The sequence below is a fragment of the Sycon ciliatum genome, chromosome 2, assembly GCF_964019385.1.
Source record: "Sycon ciliatum chromosome 2, ocSycCili1.1, whole genome shotgun sequence".
Lineage (NCBI taxonomy): Eukaryota > Metazoa > Porifera > Calcarea > Leucosolenida > Sycettidae > Sycon > Sycon ciliatum.
The window spans coordinates 7,445,918-7,464,098 of record NC_088644.1 but is presented as its reverse complement, the minus strand read 5'-3'; the positions used below and the strand labels follow the sequence as shown (position 1 = coordinate 7,464,098).

The following is an 18,181-nucleotide window of genomic DNA, read 5'->3' as shown; positions in this document are numbered from 1 at the left end:
GTCTTACACATGTGATAGGCACCACGCTTGCAAAAGCGGCACTCCCAGCAGGGTACGATCTGCTCAGAGATGCAGTGATCGCCGACCTTGAGGCCCGTCTTCTGGGCTACACCATCATCCAGCTTCACCACCTCACAGATAAACTCGTGGCCAGGTATGATGGGTGGTTGACAGTATGCCTCGCGATCCTTATCGCCTGCAGAAACACAGTGGACAGCAACACAGTGGACAGAAACACAACAGACATTACCGCTGGATGGTCAGGATAGTTAATTAACAAATAGCTGCACTTGACAATGGCAGTAAATTGCATGGCTGTACTAGAAAAGCAGGACATTTTAAATTAAAGCTTGTGGGAATAAATTTCCTGTGAAGGTGCAAGGCCAGCTATTGTTCAGTATCAACACAAAGTACTTTTCAGGCAGTGGACAACTGGCTTGCTGTGACAGTGTGGCTGTAATGGTTATACAGGTATCTCTCCTAGAAAATCTAACTTGTTTGTGATGAAACTACTTCAAAGCAATGCTGCTTGCATGGTGTAACCCTCGCCAGACATACCCCAGAACAACATAGCACCAGCGTAACATTTGGCATCACCGGCGCAGATGCCCACAGCCAAGACCTTGGTCAGTATTTCACCGGGGCCGATTTCCGGCACAGGTACGACTTCGAACCGATAGTCCTCTGCAGTGTTGGCAGTGGGAATTGACAGAAGATAAAGAAAGTGTTTAGTTAGCCAAATGCAAGGATAGAATGAGTTGTGGTGGTCCGCCCAAAACTAATATGATTTAGTTATAATGTGAATCTGCCCCAGAAGTGGAAGAGGTACGAGGTCTCAACAGAGTCTCTTCCAGCAAAATCCTGTTCATTTTGCGGCATGTTGCAAACTTTATGCAGTTCATCCAATGGCAGGGTAGCATGTTGTCAGGAACAACGGAGAGCTTGGAGTGCAGGATGACATCCGTGACTTTCGGCACTCCGCCGCCCTTGCCTATACAAATACTTTTCTGAACACAAACAGCCGCGTCAGCACCTGCGTTTGAAGTATGCCATGCATGCGTTACGTATGCTACTGGAGTGGAGACGTTCCGATACTTTCATTTTCAAGTTCATAGTTTTCTCTTGTGCGATACTTCAACGGTCACAGCCGAATATTCCACCACTAACAGTGACTATGACTAATTCCATATACCGTATTTCCCGGAGTATAAGCCGCACCCCTCCCCCCCCCCCCCCCCCCCCAAGCCGCACCCACCTCTTTTCTTGTTTGAATGAATTTTGAGTGTTCAAAGTGCGGCTTATACTCCGGAAAATACGGTAGTACAAGTCATGTCACCCCCGGCCCCAGTGACCGGCTAACATGCACATTTTATAAATTGCTTTTGTATATTCAAAGGAGTAGTCCAAAAATTATGTGTGAACTTACTTATTCCATGGCAAACGATTGCTTCCATTTCCTTGGGTATATCCTGACTAGACGCCATGTCGACTGCTGACTTCCCCGCGTAAACAATAATGGGAAGACCGTAGGCTACTAGCAGCTACGACTCTGAAACAGAACTGGCAAGTTTGTGAAATGGGAGCGTGGACGAGTTTGTGAGAAAAGTTGCCTGGCGGAACCAAGTCGACTAATACCCCTGCAGATCTATCCTATGAGTATTGTAGTACATAATGTCATTGGTTGCTGACAGCTACAGGGGGAGCACTGGCAGTCTGGCACCAACTATTTTCTGCACATCTGAATCATGCATCAGGTGACATAATCGAGTCTAGAAGACAGAGAATTGAGTGCATCGCTGGTTCAGCCCGGAGTCAGCGAGCTGTCAAAAACCAAAGGGAAGTAGACCAACATGATTCATGCTCCTTGTTCCGCTCAGTCAGTGCTTCTATTATTTCTTCACTGTTCATTTGTATTGGCCCTGTCGTGTCGGCGCAGGCCAGGATTGGAAAATGTGCGAAATAATAACTCATCTGAAGCTGGACGTGAAAATAACAGCGCTAAACAGTGTGAGAGTATGTACATAATTATGTCCTGGCGCATGACTGACACTAATGCATGCACTTTCGCAATGATTATTAATTTTTAAATGTACTACTGCAACGAACACGGGGTTATAAAAAATTCGCAAACTACAATATTGTCAATGGTAACACAGTGACTTTGAAATGGGTCTTGCCTGGGCATGGGGTGTCTTCATTTCTCAGGTTCCACGATACATAAAGGCAACAATAGAGAGGTGCACATTATATTTGACGTGACGCGCAATTTTAGGTCAAATGTGGCATAAAACTCCAAATTTCGACGTGAGCTGCAGGTCACTCGCGTTGTTTTCCAACGCGCAAGCCAAATAAACGTGAACTGAACTTTCGCGTCACGTCAATAATATTAATAGAGAGGTTAAGATGCACGCTATTTCTGACATGTTCACCTCGCGCGTTGGAAAACAACGCGAGTGACCTGCAGCTCACATCGAAATTAGGAGTTTTGCACCAAATTGAACATGAAATTGCGCGTCACGTCAGGAATAACATGCATGTTGACCTCAATAAAAACATGCAGCTTAATATCCAGCAATGTGAGGACGGCCGTTCTCACAACACTAGCAGGACAACGGCTTGTAATTAGACAGCATGCGATTCGATGCACATACATGTACACGTACGTTCAAGCTCAGACACGACAACAGCACCGGTATGTGTACATACACTGGGTTGTGGTGTTACTGACAGTATGCATGCAGGCACTGCACTGCACTGCACTTCCAAGCTGTATAATATTCCTTGCATTTCCCACCAACAAATTATTTTAAAAAGAGGAAAAAAAGGAACAGAACTTCGAAGAAAATGTACAGGGAGGTGAGAAAGAAGAAAAATAGTTAAAAGTCCCGGCCAGCAGGACATGAGATAAATACTGGAAGTGCAGCAAAAAAAAGACAGCAGCATTGATTGGAACGTTGAGCCGAGCTAACCAGGAAATAATGCGGCGCGGAAAAAGGATCAGCATTTAACATGGAGAGGAAGTATTGTAATGATGTGTAGCAAGTAGAGGTGAGTAAGGTCAGATATTGATAGCTATGTGGCAACGACTCACAGTCCAAGCATGCATCAAACATACCCTATCAGCAGCAAAGGATCTCGGGACAGTGAATGTGACGACGGACGATTCAAGATAATATCAACATAGAAGTGTTTTGAAGTTTTTTTTTAGAAGGTCAGGATGGAGATATATGTGCTTGTCGAACTGTTTCTGGCGATTCAGTTTTCGGACATTCCGCGCGATCAGAATAGCTTTGCTGTGTGTTGGCTCCAAGTGGGGAATCCCCCTCACTGATCACTTCAAAATCACTATAGACTGTGCCGTCAGCTGCATGGGCAATGCTGGGTGGTGTGCTGGTCGGATCATGAAACGCCGCATCAATCTCCTCCGTCGATTCGTCGGGAAATTCGTCTTCGTCGGCTTCGCCATAGAATGACTGGTCCCAGCTTCGGCGTAGGATGGGGTCGGACAAGTGTTCGCTGCTAACGCTGATGGCAGCACTGCTGGCCTCGCCAATACTCGGTTTAGCACTTCTCGAACGGTTGTATGTGATGCATGGTGAGTCGATGGCCGGCGGTGGATCTTCTTGCGATGTGCTGGCGTACTGGTGATGACGGGCAGATCGCTCAGGACTGGAACTGAAGCTACGCACACGTGATGAGCTGCGGCTTGATGATGAAGTGCTAGGCTGGCGGCGGCGATCAGAGGTTGCTGCTTCAGCCGAACGTGGCCCCGACATTGGCGACAGCGAACGAGGCAATGCCTCCGCTGGGTTTGGCGGCGGAACAGGGACGAACCATGTGCTGCGCTTGAATGCAGAAACTGCAGGGCAATGCAGAAACGGAAATACGAACAGTCAGCCGAAGACCGCTACTTGGCCAAGAGCATAGAAAGTAACTCTTTCAATGAGACAACCTGGAAGTGACAGGAGACAACGGCGACCTAATAAAGAGCACAATCAGCTTCTCTTCCACATGGTGTATACACAAGCCTGCAAGCAGAAGACTTTCAGAGTCAGCACCTCAAAATGACAACATCTGACAGCCACATGAAAGACAAAACAAAAGAGAAAAAAAGATACAGCTTGTAGGAAAGGCAACAGACATGCACTGCTGATTTGGTGCTGAGCATCACAGTCGTGGCAAGCCATGTCAAAGCATGTGAGCACATCGGCATGCCACGGTAACATTCTCCTTACCCATGGCTTGCACCACTAGCTTAGCCTTGGTGTCTGATGACGTCTCGAATATGAAACCATCTAGATCCTCCGCCCGGCAATCCCTGTAAATCAAAGCGCAATGAAGCCGTAGTGAGAACAAGCAAGTATATACAAGTACAAGAACCTAATGTATGTTTTCGGAAAGACAAGATCTCTCTCACACACACGCACCCACAACACCCTCCCCCCCCCCCCCCCCACCCCCCACCCCCCCCACACACACACACAAACACACCGAGTACTGCGATCTCGCGTATACGAGGGCATAGTTTTATTATTGCTGTGCTCGGCTCTTTTCCCCGATGCTCTTTCTCACGCAGATAAGAACATATTCGCATACGGAAGCACCGGGTATTGATGGGCAATGTTAGCATGATGTACAGTGTGGATCAATGAAATTCCACCTGATGAATAGAACAGGTCCTGGCGGTGCACAACCCCAGTACTACCTGCACTAGACTGTGGACTCAAACACACAGTGCTACTCTACTCATGGGAAATGACGTTCAGCAGCATACATGCACTGGTCAGTAGTGTACATGCTCCAGGTACTGGTCAATAGATTAGAGTGTACATGCTCCATGCATCATCTGCAGTAGTGTGCAGTGCCATGCTCCATGCATCATCTGCAGTAGTGTGCAATGCCATGCTCCATGCATCATCTGCAGTAGTGTGCAATGCCATGTTCCATGCATCATCTGCAGTAGTGTGCAATGCCATGCTCCATGCATCATCTGCAGTAGTGTACAATGCCATGCTCCATGTATCATCTGCAGTAGTGTGCAATGCCATGCTCCATGCATCATCCATGCTCCATGCATCATCTGCAGTAGTGTGCAATGCCATGCTCCATGCATCATCTGCAGTAGTGTGCAATGCCATGCTCCATGCATCATCTGCAGTAGTGTGCAATGCCATGCTCCATGCATCATCTGCAGTAGTGTGCAATGCCATGCTCCATGCATCATCTGCAGTAGTGTACAATGCCATGCTCCATGCATCATCTGCAGTAGTGTGCAATGCCATGTTCCATGCATCATCTGCAGTAGTGTGCAATGTACATGCTCCATTAGTGCACACTGCTGCAGGCACTAGTCAGTGGTGTGCATACCCCATGCATCATATACTACATACAGTCAACTTCGCTTATAACGACACTCGGCGGGGCATCAGAAAAGTGTCGTTATTCGCGAAGTGTCGTTATACCCGAAGTCTCATTATAATATCTTATGTATTACAGTGGGATGGGACTTTGCTCTGGGCATGGCAATTCTGTCGTTATTCGCGAATTGTCGTTATATCCGCAGTCGTTAGAGAGGTTTTGCATTCCGAATTTCGGAATTATTTTCGGAATGTGGCGGCAGCAGTCGAAAAAGTAGTCGAACTTTCGGAAGTGTGGTGGCGAAAGTGCATGGTTTTCCGAAAATGGATTTTCGGCTCTTCCATGTTTGGGAGTGCATATTTGAATACAAAAAAGTGTATTTTTCATGTTTGTATTTTTGCTTTCTGCTGCTCTCGATTATTTGAAAATTTTCCACGTATGTAGTTTTGATTTTTGCTGCTCTCGCTGATCTCGCCATGTTGACTAATCTTCTCACACTCCATCACACTCTATCTTCCTTTTGAGCCTACTGACAGTACAAGACAGTTACGTGAGTAGTTCGCCAACCTCGTCTTCAGCTGTTGGATCACTTGGTCCACCATCAGTCCGTCCTCGTCTTCGAACCGCACCCAAATTCAGTTTGACCTGTACACATGGATTTGATCCTGCTCAGGGAGTCGTAAAATACCAGGTATTTTACGACTCCCTGATCCTGCTCAATCCCTTCGACGCTCTCCATTTTGTTTTGCATGGCAACCCTTGGAAACGAAGTCGAATCAGATTTTCGGAATGCAAAACACTGAAAATACCGTTTTTCGGAACGCGCTTTTTTCGGAAAAGCAGTCGAAAATCATTCCGAAATTCGGAATGCAAAACCTCTCTGTTATTAGCGAAGTTGACTGTACATAGATCTCAAAAGCTTTGTGTGGCTCTGTGAGTGTCATTCCTTTACACAAGGATCTCCTTATCAATATCACCGGAGGTGGTTTCCAGTAGAAAATAAGAACATGGTCTTGGAGTAGGCATAACAAACATTATTGATCTTACCCAGTGGCAAACCCGAAACAGGTACGGTGCACAACACCGCGTGCGCATGCAGCCACCTCAGACAGAGGGAATGAATGAAGAGGCTAAGGACACACACACGCACACACGCACATACACAAAGGGAGAGAGAGGGGGCACAGCATGGTATATTTGGTATGCTCTGTTTTGCTGGCAACAGTTATTACACTCCAAAAGTATGAACATGCACTTGGTTGACATGAACAGCTCAGCTACATGTTGACTACTAGACATACTCACACTTACAAGCCCAAATGTCCCACAAAATAGAAAGAAGGTGAAGCAGAGCTAACTTACTGTGGAGTTGTTGTCGTTTTTGTAAAGTAGTAGGTGAGCACGCTCCAAAGATAGAACGACGGCCTACAGCGAAGCAGACAAATAAGCCGCAGCAGCAGCAAGCAAACAGCGAATATTGAAGACAAAGAGCCAGGGTACGACCATGAGAAATAGTAGCCATCGAGCGGTCAGCCAGAGCTAGAAATCTAGCATCTTTGCTGGCACGTGTATCTTTGCTTTGGTACCTTCATGTACCTTGCAAGGGTGTTGTAATGATTGCTGATACAAACCATTGTTGCAGTATCCCCCCGCGGGACAAACACACTAAAACAGTCTGCACTCACAAACCCGCAACCATACCTCTGGTTTTCCTGTTCCCTCCAGCACGTCGTGTATGGCATCGTCTATGGAGCCATCCTCCACGGGCTGCGCACATGTACATACAAATCACGCAGGACAGACGTGACACATTAGAAAGGATCTGTCCAAGAAACCGTTGAAAATTGTATTACGATCCCGGCCATAATACTTGATGATACTTCACAAGTCACATCTTCGCACTCATGTAGAAGGAAAGCATGAAACCAATAATTATGAAGCGAATTTGACACGCTATAGCTGCATCTGCGCCTTGACCCTTGAGGGTGGTGGCGTTCCGACGGATGCGGAAAACTCAGCCTAACTGAGTCTAACGTGAACCGTGATTTCTTGCAGATAGATTCTGTTTCGGATTTCCCTAAATCAGTGATTCAAGACCAGCTGTAGCCATTCACGCTCATCTGCTTGAGTAGCATTACAAACTCAACATCTCAGTGTACAAGAGTTATGGAAAAGCAACAAGATATTCTCCCCAGATAACAACAGCCGAAAAAGCCCATAAATAAGTACGCACTGTATAACACGTTATTTTCAGTGCACCTTTAATTTCGGCAGAGAAACCAAGCGCCTAATTTTCGATTACATCTATAAGGTACTAGAGCATGCACGGTATGTGAAGGGAATGCTGGTCACATAATCTCACTTGGAAGTCCCATCAGGTGCCTGACACCAAAATGACACCTAAAATGACATGTAATACAGTACTTATAGTGGCCATACTCGTGTCTAACTTTTGGACCCGATTCGCTGGCAGTGGAGAGATCACTTTTATCCAGTGTCTGTCATACCACTGTACAGCACAGCACAGTACACACACACTCACATTCACTGACACACACCATACACACCATACACCCCTCCCCCACACCACACACACCACACACACGCACGAACACACACACCACACACTCACGAACACACACACACACACACACACACACCAATCATAGGACACACATTACTTACATTGTCTATGGCCGCCACACCCAGCATCACCACATCGAAGCGAAGGCTGTACAGCACACACAGCAGTGCATCCCAACAACTAGGACACAAGAAGAGAACTCGCTATGAGGGAAGGGAGCGTATGCAGAATGCATGCCAGACCAGGAAATTGATTGAGAGCGGATGCTTCAGAACTGCCTTCTGCAAAGGGCATGCTACAACACGGTACGTCACTACAAGTGATGAAGGCTTTAGGTGCAGTTTGGAATTAGGCGGTCACAGCATCTTTTCAAATACTTTTACGAGCCGGAGAATTGTTCCCCAAGCATCGCTGAAGTCGCCACAACCTCTTTTTTATTTTTAAGTGAAATGACCGGTGAAGATTCGATGAAGTACAGGGCCTAGGGCCGAGCGACAAGTTAAAACGAAACAATAGCTTGTAAAATTCGATCACTGCCAGAATCAAAAGGTTCGTTCCTCGCAACATTCGAGCTCGCGCTTTCCCTGCCGACTTGACAACATTTGGCTGACTCGCGAATGCCATCCTGAGCATGCGATAAGTCCAGCAAACCTTCGACTCGGCAAACCTGCAAGAAAGCACCACTCCCCTGCTCAGTACAGAGTCAACTTCGCCAATAACGGCTACGGATATAACGACAATTCGTGAATAACGACAGAATTTCCATGCCCAGAGCAAAGCCCCATATAACTGTAACGCATATAATGAGACTTCGGGTATTACGACACTTCGCGAATAAGGACACTTTTCTGATGCCCCGCCGAGTGTCGTTATACGCAAAGTTGGCTGTATGCAGTGTTTCAGGGAAGTCGCCCTCATCACTTGAGCTTGAGTAGGCCGAGGAAAAATGTGTCTGAAGAGAACCACTTTTACAGTGCTCTGGATGTCAGCCGTGAGTCAGTCAAGTGTGAAGTCAAGTCGACGGGAAAAGTGCGAGCAGCCACTAATCAACCAGCCTTCTTACGATTATTGCCCAAGTTGCAACTACTGATTTGTGCCAGAATCAAGTTTGCCAAAATCCAAGACAATATTTCGTTGATTTCTAGCAAGGGTAAATGTCGAATATAGAATACTGCACTAGTGGTGCAAAGCAAAATCCACCCTGGATCCTAGCGTTACAAGCTTCCAGTGACTGGATTTCATTAGTCACTACTCCTATACAATAGTGGTGCCAAGTAAATTCTAACCCGGATCTCAGCTTTACAAGCTTCCCGGGGTTGGATTTCATGATCACCACTGTATAGTGCAATGGTATCAAGTAAAATCCACCCTAGGTCACAGCTATACACGTCCAGGGGTTGGATTTCATGATCACCACAGTATAATGCAATGGTACCAAGTAAAATCCACCCCTAGATCACAGCTTTACACGCGTCCAGGGGTTGGATTTCACGTGGCACCCGGCATTTTAGTAACACAGCCAGTCTTACACGTCCAGAACATCCTTGGGTGATGATGGTGAATCAGAACTGTTGCTGCCCGACTTGCTAGTGCCGTCCTTAGCTCTCTGCAATCGCTGCATTTCCACCTGCGCTTGCCGCAGCTGACAAGGAGCAAACGGCGTGCCGTCCTTCATTCTGCTCTGCACGCAGGTATCGCACAAGAGGACAGACACAATAGGATAACTTGAATAATTACGTCAAGCATCAAGCTTGCCTCCTGACTGCTGCATCAATGTGTCATATATCAACACAAGAAACTAGCGATGCAATACCAAATTTGCACGCGCGCACGCACGCGCGCGCACACACACACACACACACACACTTCACCGCACCTCAGACCTGCCCATCGCGGAAGCGATGATAGCGAACAGCTATGTTAGACATAGCAACTTGTGCTGGGATTACACCATTCAACAGCTTGCAAGGCTGATGAATTGACCGCCAGTAATTTTAGCCTGGTCTATACCACACAGCTGATTGAAGTGGCTTTTTCTGGCCCAGTGAATCCCTATTTTTCATTTTTTTTCATTCTTTCTTCATTTTTTTGACACACGCACACACGCACGCACACACACACACACACACGCACACACACACGCAGAAACGCACACACAGACACACACACGGAATAAGTGCAAGCCATATCTGCAGCAGCATCATGCACAAACACAAACACACTCGCAAGCAAAGCAACTCACCTTGACTATGACCATGGTGATCATACCCCTGTGTCGAGATACAAGATTCTGAGCCTGCAGCCGTGGACAAGATGATAGCACACAACAATATGAGGGGACCAATGAGGTGATGGCAACGCAATGACAAATGGCATGGACGCAAACTGCTATTTACCTTATACATGTGGTATGAATTGTTGTAAGGCAGGGCCCACACGAGTATGCGGGGAAACATGGACAGATTCAACACGATGTGTTAACGCATCACTACAAACGCATAACACGGCATGTCCTAGCCAAGGACGGAGAATCTGAGATACGCCAAGCGTAAAGTTACTTCATAACAGCAAAACTTCACTACCAGCACCAGTACATGCCTGCCACGACAACATTCTCACCCCATGACAATGAGGATATAAACATGGGATCACCCTGGGCAGCAAGGACTGTAATACATGTAATGCCATCACACATAGAACCATAAAACAAACTCGGGATAATGAGTCTTTTATGATCTCTAAATACTACAGGACATTACCTGACCAACTTTGACGCCAAAGAGACGAACGTCGTTCAGCTCATCCACAATGTCACCAGATTCAATGCCACACTGAGCCAAAAGAACACCGAAAAACAAATCGATCATACATTGAAAACTAAAAGGAAAGGGCATGCGATTTATAGAAAAAGCAATGACAGGAACCATGACGACAATGGATCAATCATAGCTAACATTTCCCAAAACAAAAGTAAGTTTCTGGTTCCTGAAATATTTGCATTTAGTGTGCCATTGACATTGTAAAACTAAAAAAATAAAAATAAATAAACAGAACAAAAGACACTGACCTTCTCTACAATACTGCCTTTGACCAGTCCATCGACCAGCACTCGGTTTCTCATATGCCTGTATTGTGCACACAACAAACAACGTCCAATATCTTCAAACCGCCACCTTTGCTTGGCGATCAAGCGCCTGTGCAGCTTTGCACATTGACCATTGGCACTGCTACGTCAGCAAACTCTGAACGTGGAAAGAAGATCACAGAGTAACCACCGTACCAGCCAGGGCAAAAGTGGTTTTGAACACAATAGCAGTGTACACGTGTGTGTGTGTGTGTTTGAGGGGGGGGGGGGGGGGGAGTGGTGCAACCCCACTCATGGCACAATGACATGCAAGATACACAAAAACACCCACACACACATTCGCACACGTCACATGAGTGAAAAGGAAGCGAATTCGACTTTCAGAGATTGCTACAGGAGAAAAAAACGCGGATAACTCAGCTTGCAACTTGCACAACAGCCTACCACTAGCCGAGACAAAGTACCCAAACAGTGCTACAAGATAAACTTACACTAGCTTCAGACCGAGACGCTCGCATGGTTCTAGCTCAACGGAAACATATTCCTACAGGGCATCACAAACATCACAACCATCACACCAGTACAGATTAGCTGCATACCCGCAGCCCAAGACCATTACAGCTCAGCTCCAATATACAGTACAGTTAGTAAGATTACAAACAAGTGCAGTGATGAACCAGCTACGAGAATCGGGATTGATCTGCCCCTGAACACAGCAACCATGAAGCTATACAGTTTGCACTGAACACAGCAACCATGAAGCTATACCGTTTGCACTGAACTTGTGCATTGAGTATGAGCACTTGGAGAGAAAAAACAAAAAAACCTTTTGAGCTCCCCAAGTGCTGGGCAGCACCGCATCATGTACAGTCCATTTCAAAACTATAGACGCGTACCTAGGCAAAAACCGTTATGCCAGCATCTATACCACATAAAATCTGTGATCACTTTGTGCATAAATTTTTCCAAATTGGGCGTCTGTTATCCAATCCTTTAGAAACTATAATTATGAGAGTAATTGTGGAGCGATCCTGAGCAATATTCCGAAAACTATTCTCAAAAAGTTCCAGCCAAATTTGAAATATTTCAAAAACCCTACGCGTCTATAGTTTTGAAATGCACTGTAGTGGAATCAGCCTCTGTGAAGACAACAGTGCATGAGAGCGGCCTTACCGGGATGATCCACGTTTCGTCCAGGAAACTAGCCTGAAGAGGAGAAGAAGAATCAAGCAGGGCAAGCAAAATGAAAGTTAGATATAAAAGTGATAACGGCTGCAGTGCAGAGACTGAAGCATAGTAATCAGACGTACCCTGTGGTCTGCAAAAGCGAGCTCTTTTTCCCAGGCAGTGCAGTTGAAAGTGCAACACAACTCAGGCTTTAAGTGAGCACAGCAAGTTACAGTACATTGGCTACCGTAGGATGAAGAGCCTCCCTCTCAAGATCCATAAAACCCATGGTGCCACGTCATTGTTTGCTGTACAGTCACTGAAAGCATGCGGTCCGAGTGACTTTGATGTTTAGCTAAATTAACCCTAACCATGTCTCAATAGGGATTCTTGGTTCCTCCATTCTCCTTTTTCTGGCCCAACAGAGAAATGCTCGTCCCCACACTGGCCAGAGGAATAAAATGTCACGTACCCGTTCAGTTAGCTCAAAGTCAATCTCAGTAACTTCAAAGAGAATGTGCACTAGCTGACCTGCACAGAGAAAAAGAAAAGAAAACATCAAGTAAAACTTACTTTGATGCCAGGACTGAGGAAAACGGGTATTGCACTGGTTATCACACCGTAGAAGAAAATAAAATTTGGAAACGAATGTCAAAAATCCATGCACAGGGACTGAGCGGACAAGTGCCAACATCAAGACATGCCAATCATCTTAGCACCTGTCCTTTCGCTCACCCACTGTCCCATGTATTCAATCTTCCTGTTTGCTTTATATTGACTTCTAAGTTACCTAACCAACACGTACTTGCAAGCTCTTCATGGTGGATGATTGAGTCCTTGCTGTACCAATACTGTACCACAAAAAGAAACACACCAAACCAACAAACACATATACACATACAATTTGTCAACAGCAGCTTTGAGCGTTCATAAACAGTACACGTTGGCGTTTAAAATCAACTACTAAAAGTGAGACATAATTCTGCGCCTGAACATCTGCTCCTTGAACATTGAGTGTGGTGGTGTTACTACGGATGCGGAAAACTCAGTCTGACTGGGTCTCGTGCAAACAGTGAAACTTGTTTCACTAAAAGGCACAACTCTGATCAAAACACAATCATAGTAAGAGAGGACAATACACTTCCTAGCCAAGGTACACGAAAGAACAATGGAAAGCTCTATAGTCTCACACTGCCAATGCGACTGTATATCTTTGAAGCTTTGCAATATACATGTACAGGTGCTTTGCTTACCGAGAGAAGCTTAGGGTTCTTGCGGAGATGCTCTACCGGTATTGGTACCAACTTCTGCACGAGTGCCATGCGCAAGAAGCAGCGGCCGCGGCCTTGAGGCGTCTTGAGCTAGAACATGGACAGAGATTGGCAGAGCAGAACAAGCACGTACTCAGTCTCCACATCAGATGTGCCATCTGCTGAAAGAAAGGCTGATATCCAGAAGAGGAACCCTGCATCTGGCTAGAAGTCAACAGTAAATTCACTGAAAACAAAGAGTGCACATCACAAACCTACAGGACAGAAGAAGTCTGTGTGATACTACTACCACCAGGACAAAACAAGAACAATATACAATCTCTCTTCCTTACAACGGGTGACTTGCGAACAGAATCCACTGCCTCGGTGAGAAGGGGATTTTTTCTGCAAGCAAAGGATACAGAAAGGTACAAACGGTTGCAATGACATAGAGGGAAATGATGATATACAGTCGTCCCTCTCAAACATAATTTTCAGTAACCAAAATGCCCTTTTGATGCGCATTGCACCAGTAAGTCGGATTTTCTAATCAAGCACCCTCCCTAATCCAGCAGAATTTCCGTATCACAACTGGTGCCGGATTGTAAAGGGACCACTGTACTAATCTGCAATATTAAGAACAACGAAATTCATTACTAAAATTGATGAATTTGATCAAACTGGAGAAGCATAGGTTTAGACTGCTACTACTGGCTCAAATACCGGTGCTTCGGCAAGGTAAACCCAAGAACATTGCAAGTAGGCTAGTATTACGGATTGACGAATATTGTACTACTCCTCACTTGACATTACAGCCACTGGTTGTCGGCAGAACTTCAATCCAATCCCAGTAATCTCGACGGGTGACGCGCAGGATAGAGCCCGGTTCTAACAGAGTCAACACGCACAAGAGCAGCAGTTAAACAATGTCAGCAACCAGAACACACACACACACACACACACACACACACACAAGCGCGCACACACACACACACACACCTTGACCTTGACCTTTGACGCCCATCGCCGGAGGCGATGATAGCAATGCTACGGCAGAAGCCATAGCAACTTGTGCTGGGATTACACCATTCAACAGCTTGCAAGGCTCACACGCACACACACATACACACATACATACACAGACAGAGACACAGACATGCACAGACACAGACAGACAGACACAGACAAACAAAGAGACAGACAGACATACAGACAGACAGACACACACACACACACACACACACTTGCTCAGAAGAGCATGGAGAAGACAGAGCAGGCAAGCGCAAACAAGGGTAGTGGGGAAAACCAAAAAATCAAAAGTAACAACAAAACCAAGTGCAAACACATGCAGTGCTGTCAATCTATACACTGCAGCAAAAATATCTCAACTTAGCTAAGGAGTAAAGCCAGTTTCAAGGTACTAGCACTAGCAGAACTCACGCTTCAGTCCAACTCTCAGGATATTCTCCAGCGTCTCACAGAATGGAACCAGGTGAGGCTGGCCATCCCGGATCGGCGTTGGCGAGTCCTTCAAGCGTAAGTACCCGGCTACAGTACAAGAAAGCAGCGCAGTTCACACAGACAATGTAGACGACTAGAACAAGATCTAGACACGCTTGCATGTTGTCCCAGCGCAGCATACAGATTCCCAACACCGGAACAACACTCCTGGAGTACTAAAAGAGCACATGAAAAACAGAATGGGCAGCTCTCGATTGGGTACCCATGGTGGCGAACCTCCTCAACTACACCATACTTGATACAGATAAGCAGCAGCAGCAGCAGCGAGTAGTGGTGTAGTGCATGCCGCTGAGTTGTAAGTGTGCAGGAAAAGACCTGCTTGAATCCTGATTGCATGCACTCCGACATTGCATCACTAAAAATAATGTAATTCAGGCATTTTTCATCGACACCATTGCATTCGAGCTGCACACTCCGGCTTTCTTGTACTCTTGATAGTATAGGGTTTGAAAGTGCTATGTCACTGCCAGCGCGACGATGGTTTCCGTATTCACTGATCCAGTACTACTATGGAGACACATAAGAATGCACCTAGTGTGCTGAGAAAGTGCTCAGATGCCGCGAAGGTAGAGCGTAGTACGCAGTATAACAGTGGAGTAAGGCTAGTTTGTTGTAGCTCACCAGTTTCATACTCAGTGAAATCATCAGGCAACATGGGGATGCTGTTGGTCATGCCAGTACTGAGTATATATATATAAGGAAAGAGAGAGGGCTGAGGTGTCGGTGGTCCTGGGTGTGGTGCTATGCTTTGGGTGCTGGGCTGATAGTGTGTATCGCGCTGATACTTAGCAGTGTGAAGAATCGATGCACAAGCATGTGAGACTGTGCTGGCTTCATCACTACCCTAAATGGGGTTCCATAGTGGTGAGTTAGAGTATGCAGGCTGTGTGACTTGTCCCACAGTCTCACATGCATGTACAATATACATGTACACCAATTATCCACCCTGCATAATTTCAGTGCCATACACATTATCAACACAACACCCAAAGCATAGCAGTACATCCAGGATCACTAAGTTGGCACTAATATACAATTCACACGACGAGCAAATCCACGTTTACCGGGAAATCACAATGGAGATTTTCCTGCATTTCGCATTTCCTGCAATGAAATGCATGCAATGAAATGAACCACACCAACTGCTCGCACTTAATCCAGATTCGCCAATCGATGACACTCTGATTCAATAGACGATCGATTGGCAGACAGACGTGAGAAATTCCAGCGTGCTGGAGAAGGCCACGATTGCCGATTCTTGCCCTAAGAGTAAAACTAGGCCCGACGGCTGGCGCTGAATCGTAGAGCAGTCATTAATTCTACTGATCAGGCCCAAGCCAGCAACCGATTTCTGCTGGGAAATGGTCGGATTGGGCCTAATTAACATAACACTTTATCCCCCCCCTGTGCCCAAGACATTTTCCAAATTCAGTATAAAGCAACAATCTCTCATCCTCTTCTCCTCCATGTGCTCTCACTGCCGGCACATGGCTACCCTTGGTAGCCATTACACACACCAATAAACAAGGAAGGGGTTACGGGTACTTCAAGTATTGTTACTGACAATATTCCTTCTGACAGCTGTTACAATATCCTATTCAGCATCACCTTCTCTAACGAGCCTTTAGTCGGCAAAACAGCAGCCTTGTACATTGTTCTGACGATTGGTGGCTGGCCCGAAACGTCATGACTTTTAGACATCACAATAAAGAAATTTTCATCCAGCGCATGCGGCGATTGTGAATAGCAACTGAATTTAACAGTGTATGAAGTAACCGTAACCCCTTTGTTGTTTATTGATGTGTGTAATGGCTACCGAGGGTAGCCATGTGTCAGCAGTGAGAGCGCATGGAGGAGAAGAGGAGAAGAGATTGTTGCTTTATAAAACAGCCGAATGGTACCGTTCACACTTTATTGATATTCATTATAAAAAGTAATGTAAAATAATAAGCTACTGACTACTAGAGTATCTGAAATAGGCTACCTCGAAATTATGTACGAATGTGGGTATTAAGATTGACTGTGTTTAGCTTACCTCTTAGCTCCTCAAGAAGTTGTTCTCCATCTCGTCCCCCTCCGGCCGCCATTCTACGGGCATGCTAGAACAGAAGTTCCACCTATGTACATGGTAATCCACTACATACCCAAACTGGACTACTATTGACTGGAAAGCTACGAAATTGCTTGCAAGGGAAATCTACAAATGTTCTCAAGGGGAAAAGACTGCTATTTTTATACCCTACAATAGGTGGTCACTCAAAATTCTAAGCACTAGATCAAGAAGGTGACCTGGAGACCATGGGCATTCAAGCGATTCACAACACCTCAAAACGGAGCACAAACTCTGGACAGTTTCCGCCCTGAATGGCGTGATACAAGGATACGAGTGATGCCCCTTGCACTGTACTGGCACTGCTGCAGTGTGGAGTCCGCAGTAGTTCACAGTTCAAACAAAAAACAAAGCTGCAAAAAAAGTCTTCCACGACACATCATGCATATCGCGTGTGGCCAATCGTATCGCTCGCGCTGTGTAGAGCTAGCTGCATGCATGCCCTCGCTGGGAGACTGTGGGAGTGGTGAGAAGAAAAAAAGGGCTGTGCGTCGCCCGGGAATCGAACCCGGATCAACTGCTTGGAAGGCAACTATGCTGACCATTACACCAGCGACGCCGCTCTGGACGAACCCGCATAAAATGGGAAGAACTACCTTTCATCTCAGATTGCAACAAAACCTGAGGCTGAGGGGTGGCCACGCAGTAAAAACCGTTAATACGTCAGGGGATGCATTTAATTTTTTCAGAATCATATTCATGTCTCGGTTGCATACCAGATATCATACCAGTAATACTATTTTTAACTTTAAAATAAACCAGAATTAAGGAACAAGAGGGAAAGTTTGATTCTGCTACAAGCTGTAGCTCTGGCATGCACTAAGCAATCCGACACCCCGAGGGCACAGAAGTGACTAATATAAAACTCTGGTGGCATAATGCCCATAACATTCGACGGACGTTTTCGCAGTCGGCACTGACTCGGAAGTTCGGGAACACTTGGGCAGCACTGTGTGCACAGCCTCAGACATAAACACACAGTTATACTTCGCTCTTCGGGATTGTCCCGCGGCGTGAATCATTTCCGATCGGTCACCATGCATTTGGTCAGCGGACAGCCGCGCATGCCGGATCATGTACTAATTCTGTGATCATGTACTCCAATG

General features: G+C 46.0%; 2 protein-coding genes and 1 non-coding gene across 3 annotated transcripts in view; all 3 read right to left on the bottom strand.

Moving 5' to 3' along the window:
• Window positions 1-1,941, bottom strand: part of LOC135808484 (erythritol/L-threitol dehydrogenase-like) — a 10,387-nt gene extending 8,446 nt beyond the window's left edge. The window contains exons 1-3 of the mRNA XM_065321682.1: window positions 1,427-1,941; window positions 559-684; window positions 8-196 (exon numbers count right to left, since the gene is read on the bottom strand). Coding sequence (XP_065177754.1) covers window positions 8-196; window positions 559-684; window positions 1,427-1,484 — 373 coding nt within the window. The 5' untranslated portion in view covers window positions 1,485-1,941. The remainder of the gene's footprint in view (window positions 1-7; window positions 197-558; window positions 685-1,426) is intronic.
• Window positions 1,942-2,767: 826 nt separating this feature from the next.
• Window positions 2,768-17,385, bottom strand: LOC135808482 (uncharacterized). Its single transcript, XM_065321680.1, has 19 exons — window positions 17,001-17,385; window positions 14,885-14,992; window positions 14,248-14,332; window positions 13,798-13,849; window positions 13,448-13,555; window positions 13,000-13,045; window positions 12,667-12,725; window positions 12,201-12,233; window positions 11,519-11,571; window positions 11,010-11,067; window positions 10,702-10,773; window positions 10,185-10,238; window positions 9,472-9,623; window positions 8,044-8,089; window positions 7,060-7,125; window positions 6,721-6,783; window positions 6,406-6,488; window positions 4,236-4,318; window positions 2,768-3,859 (listed from the first exon to the last, which is right to left on the bottom strand). Exons 1-19 carry the CDS (start codon window positions 17,050-17,052, stop codon window positions 3,213-3,215), a joined length of 1,920 nt encoding a protein of 639 aa, XP_065177752.1. The 5' UTR covers window positions 17,053-17,385; the 3' UTR covers window positions 2,768-3,212.
• Window positions 17,386-17,562: 177 nt separating this feature from the next.
• Trnag-ucc (transfer RNA glycine (anticodon UCC)) lies at window positions 17,563-17,634 on the bottom strand. The gene has a single exon. It is a non-coding gene; the product is annotated as a tRNA-Gly (tRNA).
• Between the last annotated feature and the right edge of the window lie 547 nt (window positions 17,635-18,181).

What these genes read in the sequence shown, in the direction of transcription:
- LOC135808482 (XM_065321680.1), bottom strand. Translation starts at nt 17,052, where the DNA reads ATGGCGGCCGGAGGGGGACGAGATGGAGAACAACTTCTTGAGGAGCTA. An exon ending in CCACCATGAAGAGCTTGCAA is followed by an intron (nt 12,726 to 12,999) that starts GTACGTGTTGGT and finishes TTCTCTGTGCAG; the next exon opens with GTCAGCTAGTGCACATTCTC. An exon ending in ACGAAACGTGGATCATCCCG is followed by an intron (nt 11,572 to 12,200) that starts GTAAGGCCGCTC and finishes GATGCCCTGTAG; the next exon opens with GAATATGTTTCCGTTGAGCT.